The sequence below is a fragment of the Octopus sinensis genome, linkage group LG9 (assembly GCF_006345805.1).
Source record: "Octopus sinensis linkage group LG9, ASM634580v1, whole genome shotgun sequence".
NCBI classification, from domain to species: domain Eukaryota; kingdom Metazoa; phylum Mollusca; class Cephalopoda; order Octopoda; family Octopodidae; genus Octopus; species Octopus sinensis.
The window spans coordinates 93805838-93820988 of record NC_043005.1 but is presented as its reverse complement, the minus strand read 5'-3'; the positions used below and the strand labels follow the sequence as shown (position 1 = coordinate 93820988).

Below are 15151 nucleotides of genomic sequence, written 5' to 3'. Positions count from 1 at the left end.
GTTGACTGCTTAAAGAGGATTGATTACTGAACTGAAAGTCTTCAGATTGTCTTCAGAAGGAAATTCAAACCATATCCTGTTTTATCAATGACATTAAAAGCATCACCAAAATGTTAAAGCAAAGAACCATATCGCACTGTTTTGTACTCTTATCATCATTCTTTTAATGTTCACCTTTCAATGCTTGCATACATCAGATGGAGTTGGTTGAGGTGGAGCCTTTTCCACCACTGGATGCCCTTCTTGTTTCCAGCCAAAGTGTTATGATGCCCCGGGACCATGTTTTTGTATGACAAGGATACTTGTTTCTTAGTATCATATGGTACAAACCCCGATCAACCCCACCCACACAATGTGCTTCTCAAAGTTTCTGTCTACTAAATTCAATCACAATGCTTTGGTCAGTCCAGGCTATAGTTCAAGACACTTGCCCAGATGGTCAGAAAAACCAGCTCCTCAGCAACACCGATCTTAATTATGTATGAGCATCTTCATTTCTCACCATCTGTATTGTGAAATTGCACAGGTTTTAAATAAAATTAAAAATATATTTTTTTGTATTGAACTGGTGCATTTTTAAGCTGAGAAATGGACTTCAAAGGATTGGAATTGGGATGTTCATGCCAAGGGCAAGAGTAAACAGCATTTTTATGACATGTAACCAAACTGGTTTGTCAAGAACTTACAGCCCATGTCAACTTGCTCCTCTTAGATTTAACAATTTTAATCACTTTCATATGCTCTTTACAAATATACAAATGCCTGTTTTTTGTTTTTTTTTCTGAGTCATAAATTCAGGAGAAATCCCTTTCCCTTGCAAATACAATATTATTTAAACATCTTGAGATATTGAAATTTATGACTTGAGTATAACAAATCTCTTGATAATTAAATCATTGAAAGAGCAAGCTCTGTTTTCCAATTCAAGGCTGGAAATCTCTGGATGAAATGGAAATGGATAAAAAAGATAGTTTTTGAGGCTGTTTGAGTCTCTCTTCTCTTGTAGGCCACTATGTCATCAGCCCTGCCAAATTGTTGAAAAGTTAAACATGTTTTAAATATTTCTTTGACTGTAATGTAGCTGGTAGTATCCATTCTGTGACCAGTGCTTTGATATTGTTCCTGAGGTGTCTGCCAGAACCTGTGATTCCATGTCATGTTTTCCACAAATGCCTTCAAGTCAGCAACAACTACAATTACTCCCGACATGTAAGAAATTTGTCTTTGAAAATGTTTAACATGTACAATGTTTTTGTCTTAATTCTTGTTAAAGTAATTCTTATATAACATGTGTGTCAGAGAGAGAAATTATGAGATTACACCTGTATGTATGTTTTTGTCATGCATGGGAAATGAAAAGAGGTTCACCTACCTTCTTCTCGTCAACACTTGTCTAGCAGTAATCTCTCTGATGATCCTGCCCTACCCCTGTCACCCAATATAAGCAGCTGCTATCTGACCAACCTGGGAGCGAATTCCCTAATGTCCATTCATGATGCCTCTGGCAAGCAATAAGTGGCCAGCACTCACCTCTCTCCTCCAACTTCCCTTCTCATGCTTCCTCTTCTTTTGGCTCATCCCCACACATCCCCCCAATCTCAAAGATCACCGCCTCACTTCACTATGTCGAAATCTATCACCCACCTTTTATGTTGTGATCTTCTTAAGATGGGAATCTTATTCTCTTCCTCTTCTCCACAATCAGCATCTAACAAAGCATCAATCTTACGAACACCCAACATGTGACACAGCATTCCATCCACAGAAATGTTTTTGGAATCGACAGCCATCACTATTCCTTTGTTCCACTGAGTTGTGCAGCAATGCCTTTGGCGACTTCACCCAGACTTCATTTCCCACCTCCATAAAGACAGGCCCTCTCTCTCTTCCACAAGGCATCCCAATGGTTTACTTGGATGCTGCCATTCATATTTGAATATCACTCTATGTAGCACGGACTCTTCGGCCTGTCCTGATCAGGGCAACCTGTTGTACCAGAATACTGCTTCTAGCGGTGAGATGTGTCCCTTTTCCGCCATGGCCTTGATCGTTCCTTGATGTCTTTCCATGATCCCATTTACACTTGGCCTGTATGCCGCTCTGAAAAAGCAGTGCATTTTCCACCTATTGTCCATCAGCAATTTGTCCACAGGGCTCCGCTCTAAAAATACCTCATTTACAATATGTACCATCTCGTCTGCAGTGCCTGCCCTCAATTCCCACAGTTAACCATTGAAAGGTACGTCCCCTTCCTGTAGTGTGCTACACCCACTGCCAGTCATCTCCAGTTGTGCTCTACCAAGATGTTTCCCTGCTCATGCACACCTGGAGCAGGGTTGATGGATGGACACCTGTCACAGTTCCCAACCACTTTTTCGGATGCTCTGTCTAGTAACATCAGTGTCAATCCTCCTGGCGAAATACAGGGTCCTATCCACACCCTTATCACGCCTGGCATGTAGTCTCCTTAGTTCGGAGTCTACCCCTTTCTTCGATTCTTCCCCTAACCAGGCCTTTTTCACCCTAGTTTGGACATCTACCTTGTTTCTCTCTGAAGGCACAAAGACTACATTCAGCTTCAGGCTGTAATTGGCAACCAGCTCTCCTTTGGTTTGAACCTTTTTCTCATTGATGATCACCGACCCTACACAGCTAAGCACGGTGGCCGAATCTATCTGGATTTCGATGGAGCACACTTCCCATCTCAAGGTCAAATTCACTCCTTTCAGCACTGCATCCAACCCAGCAATATTGATATGGTTGTAATTGTCTGCTTTTCGAAGCCAGGCTGTGTTCTCCACTTCAGCACCTCCGATTTCCAACACAACTCCTATTGCAATGCTGCAAGCATCACACCATATGGTCCCGTTATCCGATTTGGGCACATATCAGTTCCTTCTGACTGGGTCTTCCGCTCTCATCCTCTTTAGGATTTCCTGCATCATCACCGCTGTCCCCTCTTCACCCCAGTTCTCTCCTGCTGACGTTGGTACCCAACTCCAGGATCTCATTCCTCCTCCAAAACACCAACATGCCTGTTCTGTCTCTTTGAAGCTTCAGTGCAGCTCCGCCAACCATTGGTTCTGGTGGCCTTGCAATCAGCTTGAATTTCTTCAGATGTCATCTTTATAGGAATTAGTGGCCCTTCGTATCTAGCCACCTTTCCCAGGATAGATTTGAGCACTCTTGCCATGTTCTTCAGCACAGAATTCAGCCCAAAACCCAGCCTTGTCTGTCCCTTGTATCACACCAGCTGATACGGCCATAGTTTGTCACTCACATGGAGCTGCAAATATGCTGACTTCAAGTCGACAATCGTTGCTGCCTTAGTTGACTGTCTCCATATGCACAGTGTCTCACAGTGGACATCAGTCGCCTCGCCACATGTGTGGCACGATGCATGGCCACTCATCTCCCGAAAGTCCAGTACCACTGCCATTAAAGGTAGCATTGCACTCACAACCTCCTCCTTCAATGGGATAAGGACACCTTCCTTAATCCACCTCTCTACCGCTTCTTTAAACTAAAAAGCAGAGCCATTAAACTCTTTATGAAGTACTGATGACTTTCCTGACAGTAGCAACCAAATTAATATCATGATCTTATCTCAACAAATTAATCATTACTGGACAGCCAACAAAGCTTGTGGAAAGAAAACGAGGTGCCTCTCCTCTTGGCAGCAGTCAACAAACTGCAAAACACTATGTCAGCTGTCTCCCCACCTTCTTTTCTCCTTTTTCCACACATCAAAAGCATATGTGGAGTATGTTTACCTTTTTATAACTTCCTCTCACAGTTAGGTTTCCTAATATTTAAATTTATTTCGGTCATCATAAGAAAAAAAGTTGAAATGTATAAAATGAAAGACCTGACATTTTTTTTCTCTTTCAAAGCTGATCTTTTGTATTTTTATTTTATTTTCTCATCAGGTTCTTAGTTCAATTCCTGAACATAATCGAACTGTCTTCAAGTACATATGTGCATTCCTGCGAGAGCTCTTAGAACATTCGGAAGCTAATAATTTGGATCCCAAAACTCTTGGTGAGATTTTTTTATTTTTTATTATATCGTGTTCTGACTCGGTATCGAACTGATACTTTGGTGACTTTGTCTTGTTTAGTAAATGTATTTGTATTTTGTTAATTTGTACAAATAATTTGCATACTGCTTTGTTTTGCACATGGATTTTTGGGTTCTGCTTTAATCAGTGTGTATTTTTGAGTATATATTTCTCACATGTTAACTGCATTATTGCTGGGTGGGCCTTCACATGGATAATTCTGTATTAAACTATAATAGAGTTATTTTGGCGACAAGGATGAGATCTGCTGTTTGATTTAATCAGCATTGCTTACCCTACATAACGAAATGGAGAATCTTGTCAAACTTCTACAACAACAAATTTCCATTCAAGAGAAACTCTTGGAAGATCAAGAACACTGTTACGAAGGACAAAGTAAAGAACAACAGTGCCATCATGAAGAGGAAATGAAAATCTTACAAGAGATGATTGGAAAACCTTTCACAAGTGCTGGGTTTGAGTCTGTCGTTTCTACTTCTCAAGTTGCCACGCCCAGTTATTCTGCATTTGATTCTACTACGGAGCTATGGACTGACCACTGGTCAAGGTTTTGCACTTTTACCAAGGCGCATTCAGTACCTAACAGTAAGAAACCAAAAGTTTTCTTTACTAATCAATCTTCTACCGTGTACAAGATGTTATCCAATCTGGAGGCACAAGAAACACCACCAAGAGACATCAATGATCTTACGATGGACCAAATCTCCGACTACATGAAGCAACAATTTGATCCGAAACGATTTGTTGTGTGTGAGAGATTTCACTTCAGGAGCGACATGAAGTGCAAAGTGGGTGAGTCAATTCAAGAATTAGCTACTCGTAATTGCCAGGCTGCTGCTACCTGTGATTTTACGTCAATCAAGGATCCATTGGACGAAACGTTGCCAACACGTTTCATTTGCTCAGTCAACAACGAAGCTGTGCTACAAGCGCTTTTCAAAATCAACACCGATGAACTTACATTCAATCGAGCCATCGAAATAGCTATTGAGACAAAGGATGCGGCTAAAGTTGCTAAAAAAACCGTCTACGGTTCTATTACTACGCAGATACAAAAGGTTAAATGTTTTAAATCTACAGGTAAAAAGTCGGAAAACTTCTCAACTTGCTCCCGGTTGCCGTTTCAAAAATGCTACTTGTAATTATTGCAAGATTCAAAGGCACTTAGAGTCAGTATGCTGAAAGAAAGCACAGTTGCAAAATCCTAGTAATGCTGGTAATATAGTAAGAAGTCTAGAAATTTCAGTGGCCAAACTAGTGTTGAACCCCGTACTGATAAAACTTGTATCATCATGTACCATGTTTCCAAAATTCACAACTTGAACTTATTAGGATGAGATGCCATTATGAAGCTAAAGATTTCGATTGACGATCTTCTGTTTTCCAGGGAATCTAACATGGAAGTAAAGGTGCTATCTTCTCATCTCCATGAAGTAGATGCACATTTGCAAGATTCATGTTTGAAACTTTGCAATGAGTATGCAGAGTTGTTCAAGCCAGAGTTGGGCTGTCTTCAAGGTTTTGAGCTGGATGTGCATTTCAAATCCAATGTTAAACCTGTTTTCTGCAAACCAAGGTCTGTTCCTTTCGCTCTCCAAGCTGATTTAACTCAAGCTATTAAGGCTGGCATAAAGAAAGGAATTTGGACTCCAGTTCAAATCAATGAATGGGTTAGTCCGGTTGTTCCAGTCCAAAAGAAACAGATGTCACCAACTGCAGGTTCACCCTTATGAATTTGTGGTGATTATTCTGTGACAGTAAATCCTCAGCTGGAAACTCATCAACATCTGCTTCCATCACCAGAAGATCTGATGCAAAAATTAGGAGGAGGTCATGGATTCACAAAAATTGATCTCACAGATGCTTACAACCAAATTAAGCTTGCTCCAGAGAGTCGAAGACGTCTGGCTTTAAGCACTCACCGAGGAGTATTACTTAAAAATGTGTTGCCATTCGGAATTTCTTCAGACCCCGGGTATTTTCAAAAGATAATGGATGACATCACGAGCGATCTACCAGGTGTTGGTGTCTACTTAGATGACATATTGGTCCGGATGCAGAATCTCACTTACAGAACCTGAAACATTTACTTCAGTGTCTACAGGGAAAAGTCTTTGATGTCGCAGAGAGAAGTGTCAATGGAATATTTGGGACACATACTTTCCAAACAAGGCTTTTCGAAAGGTCTCCAAGTAGATGCTGTCATCAACATGCCGGCACCTAAGGAGTTATCTGCATTGCAGTCATTTTGGGGATCAGTGCAATTCTATTCAAAGATTTTGCCTCCTAGTTTTTCTACAGACTCTTGCGAATGAAGTTGAGTGGAATTGGGGTGAAGCGGAACAAGCCGCTTTCTTGAGGTTGAATGACCCCCTTACATCCGATTCAGTTCTGACTCATTTTGATCCTGCTGTGCCGTTGAGAATAGCATGTGACACATCCAGTATTGGTATTGGAGCCACTTTGAATAATAATTCAAGTGGAGATGAAAAACCAATTGCTAACGTCTCCAAGCTCCTTTCTGCATCTCAACGCAATTACAGCCAAATACAAAAGGAGGCCCTGGCAATAGTTTTTGCTCTAAACAAGTTTTATCAGTACATTTTTGGCAGATCATTCATTCTGGTAATGAATCATAAACCACTCCTGTTAATTTTTGGTCCTAACAAGCCGGTGCCAGGTTTGACTTGCTGGGCACTCTTTCTCAACCAATTTTCCTATGTCATAGAATATCGAAAAAGCACCCTTCATCAGAATGCAGATGCTCTTAGCCGCCTTCCTGTTGGAGAGGACTCCATCTCTGATGGGGAGGAAGACATGGATGATACTGACATTGTGTGTGCAATTGAAGCGATTAATTTACAAGTCCAGCCTACAGATCCGACTTTAGGCATAAAGGAGTCCTCTACAGATCCAGTTTCATCACAAGTGATGCATTTTACACGAGAAGATTGGCCTTTATGTCTTGACTCTGATGATCCAGTAGAGCAATTCCAAAAGCTTTCCCAATCTTTGAGCATATGTCATGGATGTTTACTGTACGGCACGAGACTAGTCATTCCTACCAGTCTACGAAAACGAATCTTACATCTGCTACACACATCATCTCGGTATGCAACAAATGAAGCAATTAGCGTGGACGACAGTATACAGGCCAAACATTGATGCAGAAATCATGAATCTTTGCCACCACTGCACTTCTTGCTGTGAACACAGAAAGGCACCACCTAAACCAGCAATTCATCCATGGATAATGCCCGAAAAGCCTTGCTCTCGTCTGCATGTAAATCATGCCATCAACTTTATGGGGCATAACTGGTTAGTAGGCACTGATGCATACACTAAATACCCTCGTAGCCATGCCACTACTTCAGTTTCCAGTAAGACTACAGTGGATTTGTTAGAAGAAGATTTTGCACACTTTGGATATCTACATACCATCGTGTCCGACAATGCCACCTGCTTTACTTCTGAAGAATTTCAAAACTACTGTAAGGAGAGAAGCATTGTTCATCTAACGGAAGCTCCCTATCACCCTTCAAGCGCTTGCTTCAAACTTTCAGGCAAGTGTTATGAAAGTCTTCCAAAACACCTAAAGAAGCTTTGTTGGAATTCTTGATGCAATTCAGGAGAACACCTACCACTAGTGGCAACTCGCCAAGTGAATTACTCAACAGTTGTCAATTACGCACCAAGATTGAGGTCTTGCTTCCATCTCCAGTTCATTTGGCCCAATCCAAATTGAAAAGGACTACTGAGAGAGACGTACTTCAAACTTCCAATCGATTTCAAGTCAGTGATCCATGCTATGCTCTGTATTTTGAACCAACGAGAAACCAAGATCCACGTTAGGTTCCAGCTATAGTTGTGAAGAAACAAGGAACACAAACGTTTCATGTACAAGTTGTGCCAAGAGGTCCCACTGAACTGAAAATACAACTAACATGAGAAAATTTGTTTCATTCTATTATTTCTTCAATTCAAACCTTCAGGTAGAATTCTCAAAGTTTGTCTATTTTGACTATGAGTTGGATCTATGAAGACAGATGGTTCAGTGGTTAGGGTTTGGGCTTCACAATCATAAGATCATCAGTTCCATTCTTCAACAGGATGATTCTTTGTGTTCTTGAGCAAGATACTTCATTACTCGTCTTCTCAGTTGAAAACACAAAGCAACTGGCTCTCTCTCTCTCTAGAACCTGAGTGAAAGGCTTAATGCCTGCTCACAACTACACAAAACAATTAGCAAAAGTAATGGTTATTGTCAATTTGGTTTAAGACCTTAACATATTTTAGAAATATGAAGAGGATACTCTTGTTATGGCTGGGCAAAGGGTCATGCCCTTCTTAGCAAAGTAGACATCATTTCATCCTCTGACTTTCTTTTTCTTAGCTTTCTCACCCCTTCTTCCTCCAGCTCCAATCTATAAACCCCTTTTCTTTGCTGTGTATACACAAAGCATGCACGTTTTAACTGTATGGGAGTAGACTCTTAAAATTTTCTCAATTCTTTTATATTCTCAAGTCTAGTTTAACAGCTTTTAAAGTTGAACACATATAAGAAAACTAGAACTAATATAACATCGTTTCTCTTATACTGAAAATTGTTATTGATTTCTTCTATGCTTATCAAAATATCCCTTATAGAATGTTTATAAAATTTTATACCCCTGCTACCCTGAGAGTATAGAGGACTAATGAGTGTAAAAGGGACACAAAATTACGATCATATGTTTCCATTAACTGGGGTTTTAATTAAACACTCTTCCCAATAGATTACATGATGATGTTCTATAATATTAGACATTTAATTAATTTAGTATAAAGACAAATTCAAGTAAACCCATGTTACTTTTCTATTTCCAGCCTCCATTTTTGGCCACCTGTTTTTACGTCCACTCAAATCGGAGAGAAATTCTCAGGAATACGCAGAAAAGAAAGCATTGTTTGTATTCCACTTCCTTGTGAATGAGTATGATGAATGAACACCATCATAGCAGCATCATCATCATGCCACATTTAGGGGGTTTCTTTTTAAATAGTGTATTGTTGTTGTGTGTGGCAGGTGAGGTGGAGAGGTAAGATGCTGATGATCTCAATGACCCTTTCACACTGGGAACAGATTCACAGGAATCACAAAATATCCTTGAGGAAAAAATTTCAGAACTTTTTAAGAAGTAATTATCATCTTGATTCTTCAAAGAGGTGCCATGCCAAAATGTTTAAAATATTGAGAATTCCTAGCAGCACCTGCTTCACAAATATCTTATCTGACAGCAAGCAGTTATGTTCTTGGGGGGTAACACATAAAGCTTGTGGCTTAAGATTTCATGCTTATATATTAAAAAAGAAAAAAAAAAAAAACCATTATCATCATCATCATGAATATCATCCTTTCAGGGCTTTCATAAACTATGTTGTGTGAGACCCCCCCTCCCGTCTCTGATCACAAACATTTAACCTGTGTAAAAGACTTGTTTTTAATATATGTGTGTATGTACATATATATATATATATATATATATCTTTTATTAATCTGTTTGTTGACTGAGAGACTGTACATTGGTGTGAATGTTTTCAATATTACGTCTGTGATCCTTTCTGCTTGTCTGCCATTACCAGTTCGCCAATATTCTGTGGCTCAAGACATGGCAGCTATTCTCACACACACACACACACACACACAAGTAACACTAGAACTAATATTCTCAGAATCAGTTTAAAAGTGGTGGGGGAGTACATTCCTAATATTTATCTTTTCCATGGTTTAAATATTTTATTAAAAGGGGTAAAAGGCAGAAAGTTGGCAGAATCATTTGTGCAAACAATATGCTTTCAGCTCTTCACTTTCTGAGTTCAAATCCTGCCATGTCAACTTTCTCTTTTATCCTTTTAGGGTCAATAACTTTAAAGTACTAGTCCAGGAGTGTGGTGTTGAGCTGTAATCGACTGGCTTCCTCCTTTCAAAACTTGACTTTTTGCCAAAATTAGGAAGAAATATTAATGGTGGTGTAATTGACAAAATGTCTTGTGGTATTTATTCCAATCCTGCTGGAGTCAACTTTGCCTTTCATCCCTTCAGCCCCCAAGTACAAGGGTCGAGGAAATTGTCTTAACACCATCAAAGTTGCTGACCTTGTTCCTAAATTAGAAACCATTATTGAGTGAAGTATTTTAGCTTGGTCCCCTTCTCTGGTCTGGAGTTCAAGTCCCAATGGAGACTTTTACCTGTTTTCAGTCAGACTGTGGCCATGCTGAGGCACTATCTTGAAGGATTTACTCTAACAAATCAACCCCAGTACTTTTTTTTTAAGCCTCTTTTTTGCTGAACCTCTAAATTACATATTTATAAACAACCAATACCAAACACAAACATACAATGGGCTTCTTTCAGTTTCCATCTATCAAATCTACTCTCAAAGCTTTGGTGTGCCTAGAGTTTTAGTAAAAGACCCTGAACGAAGAGTTATAGCGTTGAGAAGCAAAATTCTTCCAACACAGCCATCTCGAGGGAAGGGTGAGAAGCAAAGTTCCAATCAAGCGCTGAACTCATTGGTTACATCTTCCCTGAAACTGTAGAATAGAAATTCTTTATTTTTTAGGAATGAACAGAAAGGCAGCAAACTGGCAGAATCCTTAATACATTGGATGAAATGCTTAGAATCTCTTTCAGTTCTTTACGTTCTGAGTTCAAATTCTGAAACGGTCAACTTATCCTTTTACCTTTTTCAGAATCAAATAAATTGAGCCTCAGGAGTTGATGTACAAAAACTGCTGGCCTTGTGCCAAAATTTGAAGCCATTATTAAGAGTGAACAAGAATAAGAGGCAGAAATAGAGCATCAAATTATATGTGTACACACCTTTCTATACTTAGTTGCATTCCTTTCTCTGCTGTCAAATCTATAGCTGCAAAGTGGGAGCAGACTGACCCCACCTTGTATCAGACAGTGGTTAACAAACAGTTGAAGCAGATTGACTGTAGTTATGTCCCTTTACATTTCAGATTATTGCCAGGTTGTCAACTGATTGACTTCTCTGTCTGCTGGTTAATAAATACCAGTCATACGCTAAGTTTTATTCCCCAAATTCATGACTGAGCTGGTGTAAGAAATCCTTATTTGGTTGTGCTGTAATACAGTTGGAAGTTGTATAATTTAGGTTTCCATACAAATGAAATTATTTCAGTTACATTAAATAAGTGGCGAGGAACAAGAAAAAAAATGCCCCTCCTCTCAACATCATTAAAATCTCAGACTTGATGTCTAATATATATAAAACTTTGCTAATTAACATCTCTGGTGGCCATGTGGTGAGACTGAGTTCAAACTTGATATAATCTCTTGTAGGAATTACTTCACCCAGGGACCTAATGCTGTCAAGAAAGTCATCCTTTACTCAGTATTAAGAAGTTTTATAACTAATTTATTATTAGGGAGGTGGGGTGGATTGACAGAACCATTAGTGTTGGGCAAAACTATATTTCTCTTTATATTCTGAGTTAAAATCCTGCCACAATCAATTTTGCCTTTTAATTCCCCCTGCAGGTTGATGAAATCAAGTCCTAGCCATGATGAACTGGTTAGAGTCTATGAAGTGAATTCATTTCCTTGCCCTTTTACTTAAATTAACTGAAGGTCCATGATGATAGTTACATTCTCAAAAGAGAAGCACCAAACTTAAAAGTCTTTCATACTTAAGAGATTGATGATAATGATACCAGTAATTTATTCTGGTATAAATTATATTCACTATCTTCTTTCCCTTAAAATTAAGTTTCTGATCAAAATTATTATTTATAAATCAATGCCAAGAGGTTACGGGAAAGAATGAATGAAAAGAGAAATAATAAAATGAGAAAAAATATAAATTATCAAGGTTGAAGAGAAGTTTAAAAATATCGGATTAGTTCATGAACTGTCTGCACAGATGGGGAAACTGTACAATAAATATTTTTGTTCAAAACATCTTAGAATGGGAAAAGTGTGAATCAGCAGATGTTAAACGATGACCATCTGAGTGATTATAAACTTTTCAGGGTTTTGTCGTTAACAAAATGTATTTCTGTCTACTGGGGAGGGAAATCTCTCATCTTAATATGACTTAAATAGCACACATGACACAATACAGACTGGATAAGAGAGGCTTACTTACCATGACCACCCTTCAGGATTAATCTTCCCATCTTTAAGAAGGACAATGAAGTCGTTTATGTTGTCACTCAAGCATTTAACCTTCACTACCATATTTATTTAATTTTCTTCTTTGAGCCCATGTTCATTACAGAATAGAGAACAAAAACTATTTTGATTAAAGGAACACTAAAAGTGAACAGCTTTGAAATACTTTCCAACCTCTATATTCTCTGAACACATTTAACTGTCAATGAATGATTTTTGTACATAGTAAAAACATATCTTGTGAAACTGAAGCAGTTTGTCTTTGTGTGTTGAGACAATTGTCCAAGCATCTATTTTCAGACACTTCAACAGTTTCTCGATATTTATTCCTTTGAGATTATATTGAACAACAAGAGATGGATTTTAATAAACGTCGTTGTTTGTAATGTATTCTATTAAAATTGAAAGTGCAGGTGAACTACGTGTGCCAAGCATTTTTCTAGAGCTAAATTCAAATCTGAACTAACACAGCTACTGTGATTATATATATATATCAGAAAGACAACGTTTATATAACATATCAGACACCTGGTGCTCCCCTCTTCAAGTTGTAAGCTTATATATCCTACAGCATGTATTGCTGTGATTATTCAAAACTTATTCCAGGTTGTGAAAATTCAGGACAGGGCTTCCAAAGTTACTGAAGATGAGTTTGATGCTTTTAAGAAAAATTAAAATACAGACACACGAGCTTGCTCTTAACAATCGTGAAAATTGTTTTCTTGAAATGTATAAACAAGCTTCTGTTTGGTCTCACTTTTTTCATATATATATATATATATATATATATATATATATATATATATATATACACACACACACATACATACATACACACACACACACACACACACACACACAGATATATGTGCGGCTTGCTAAGAAACTTTCTTTCCAACAGTCATGTGGACTCAGGTTCAGTTCCACTGCACAGCACCATGGTTGTGTAGCTTGGGTGGGTTTGGTGGACAGAAATTGAAGTCTCTCATATCTGTGTGTTGACAAGCATCACTGTCATTACAAGCAGTGTTCATTGTGAAAATCATGTCAGGTCATGTATTCCCCTTGCTTGGAAACTGAAAGGGTTACCTCAACAAATTTTCATCTGAGCCAAATGTGGACAAGTAGATGTTAAATCACTATGTATGTGAGTGTGTATATATATATACACACATTTTCCTGTTTGTGTCAAATATAATCCAAAACACAAGTATAATTTTTTTTATTAACTGGAGTCAGAGTAACTCAAGTGCCGTGAGTTTCAGAGATTGGCACTTATCAATGCACAAAAGACAACCCTTGGGTCACTAAGTTCTGCCAATTAATAAATTAATTATATGTGCATACACACACTTTCATTGTATAAAAAGTTAGACTTCAGGTTGTATCACAAAACTAGCAGCAATACACAGTGTACCACAAAAGTACTAACCCAGTCACAGAGGCCATGTTTAAAGCATACATGCTGTTAATATCAATTATCCTGACAGTAAAAGAAAAAAAGTTACTTGCAGATGTCAATAGAAGTATTCCTTGAAGCAAATATCCGTTTTTACCATGTTTGCATGGATCAGATGGAATTCATTGAGACAGGTTTGCTGCAGCTGGATGCATTTTTTGTCACCAACCTTCCTCATCACGAGATGTTTGAGGGATACTGGAAATGAAAGACACCATATGATGATGTGACATCACATGTCATCAACAGGAGATGCTCTTGTGATTGGTCAACCTTACCTATAGATGCCATGCAGTAAGACTGGACCTGAAACTACAGTTTGGAACTTAAATGACATTAACTGTATCCTAGAAACAAAAATATTATTAATTTCCCTTTTTTAAGCAAGATTATTCTAATGGCCAAAAGTAACTATTACAGCATTTCACTCGATTAACAGAAGGAAATATTTTTAGATGGATTGCTTCAGACATATTTGTTGATTAACAATGCCTACATCTAAGCTCTTTTTTTTTTTAAGGGTTGTATGTTTTTGTGGGTCCTATTTTAACAGCCATTTTCTGGTGGAAAGTGTTATATTAGGACCCAGTTTCTTTCCCAAGTTGGAGTTATTTCAATTTATTTAAAATGTTCAATGTCCCTCGGAAGTATATCTCCATTTATAGATCACTCTAATCATTCAACTGCTATTATTGGAAGTGGGCTAATGAGATAATTCATAGAAGACTATGTTACATGCATGTAGCTTGTTTGTTAATCAAGAGAGTATTATAATCACTAAATTATATTGCATTTTTAATTTTTCTTTTCTACAATGACTTATTAGCTTCATTAAGAAAGCAGATTCTTGTCTTAAACTTTCTGGAAACATCTTTGAGTTCAGCGTCCCCTTTAAAAATCAGATATCCACATTCAATATCCTGCATTTTATTTACTTTAAATCTGTAGTTTTAACCTTTGTAGCTCAGCAACAAATTATTTCTAAGAAAAATCACAACCCCCTCTAAAGCAACCAGCACCACCTCCTTGTCAGCTCACATTCACCCTCCAAAGGGGTGCTACTATCCCAGTTAAGAACCTCCCTTTTAAATCTTAATGGACAATTTAGATTGAAATGCAAACCAATTCACTCCTTTTATAAAGTGAAACTACCATGGCAGAATAAAGTAACTTGCTCAAGGCCAGAATCTTATTGCTCTCTTGAAACACCAACAGCAGCAATTGTAGTAGTAGTAGTAGTTCTATTCATTTAAACTTCACAAAATGATTTGGGGGAAGAGAAAAAAAGTCACAAGTCCTAAACCAGATTTTCTCACATCTAAAAACGTTACTATCATTATCCCAATGGATAGACATGCTCAATTGTAATCTAACTCTCTCCAAAGTTATTTCTTTTAAATTATGGTAACAAAATAAAAATTATTCAACTGAA

The 15151-nt window shown here is 38.1% G+C and overlaps 1 protein-coding gene across 3 annotated transcripts in view; it reads left to right on the top strand.

Annotated features, from left to right (window-relative positions):
* The window catches only part of LOC115215827 (inositol polyphosphate 5-phosphatase OCRL), a 169801-nt gene extending 154650 nt beyond the window's left edge, over positions 1–15151 (top strand). For all 3 annotated transcript variants that reach the window (XM_029785147.2, XM_029785146.2, XM_036506172.1), the window contains 3 exons: positions 1082–1209; positions 3930–4041; positions 8948–15151. In XM_029785147.2, coding sequence (XP_029641007.1) covers positions 1082–1209; positions 3930–4041; positions 8948–9066 — 359 coding nt within the window. In that variant the 3' untranslated portion in view covers positions 9067–15151. The remainder of the gene's footprint in view (positions 1–1081; positions 1210–3929; positions 4042–8947) is intronic.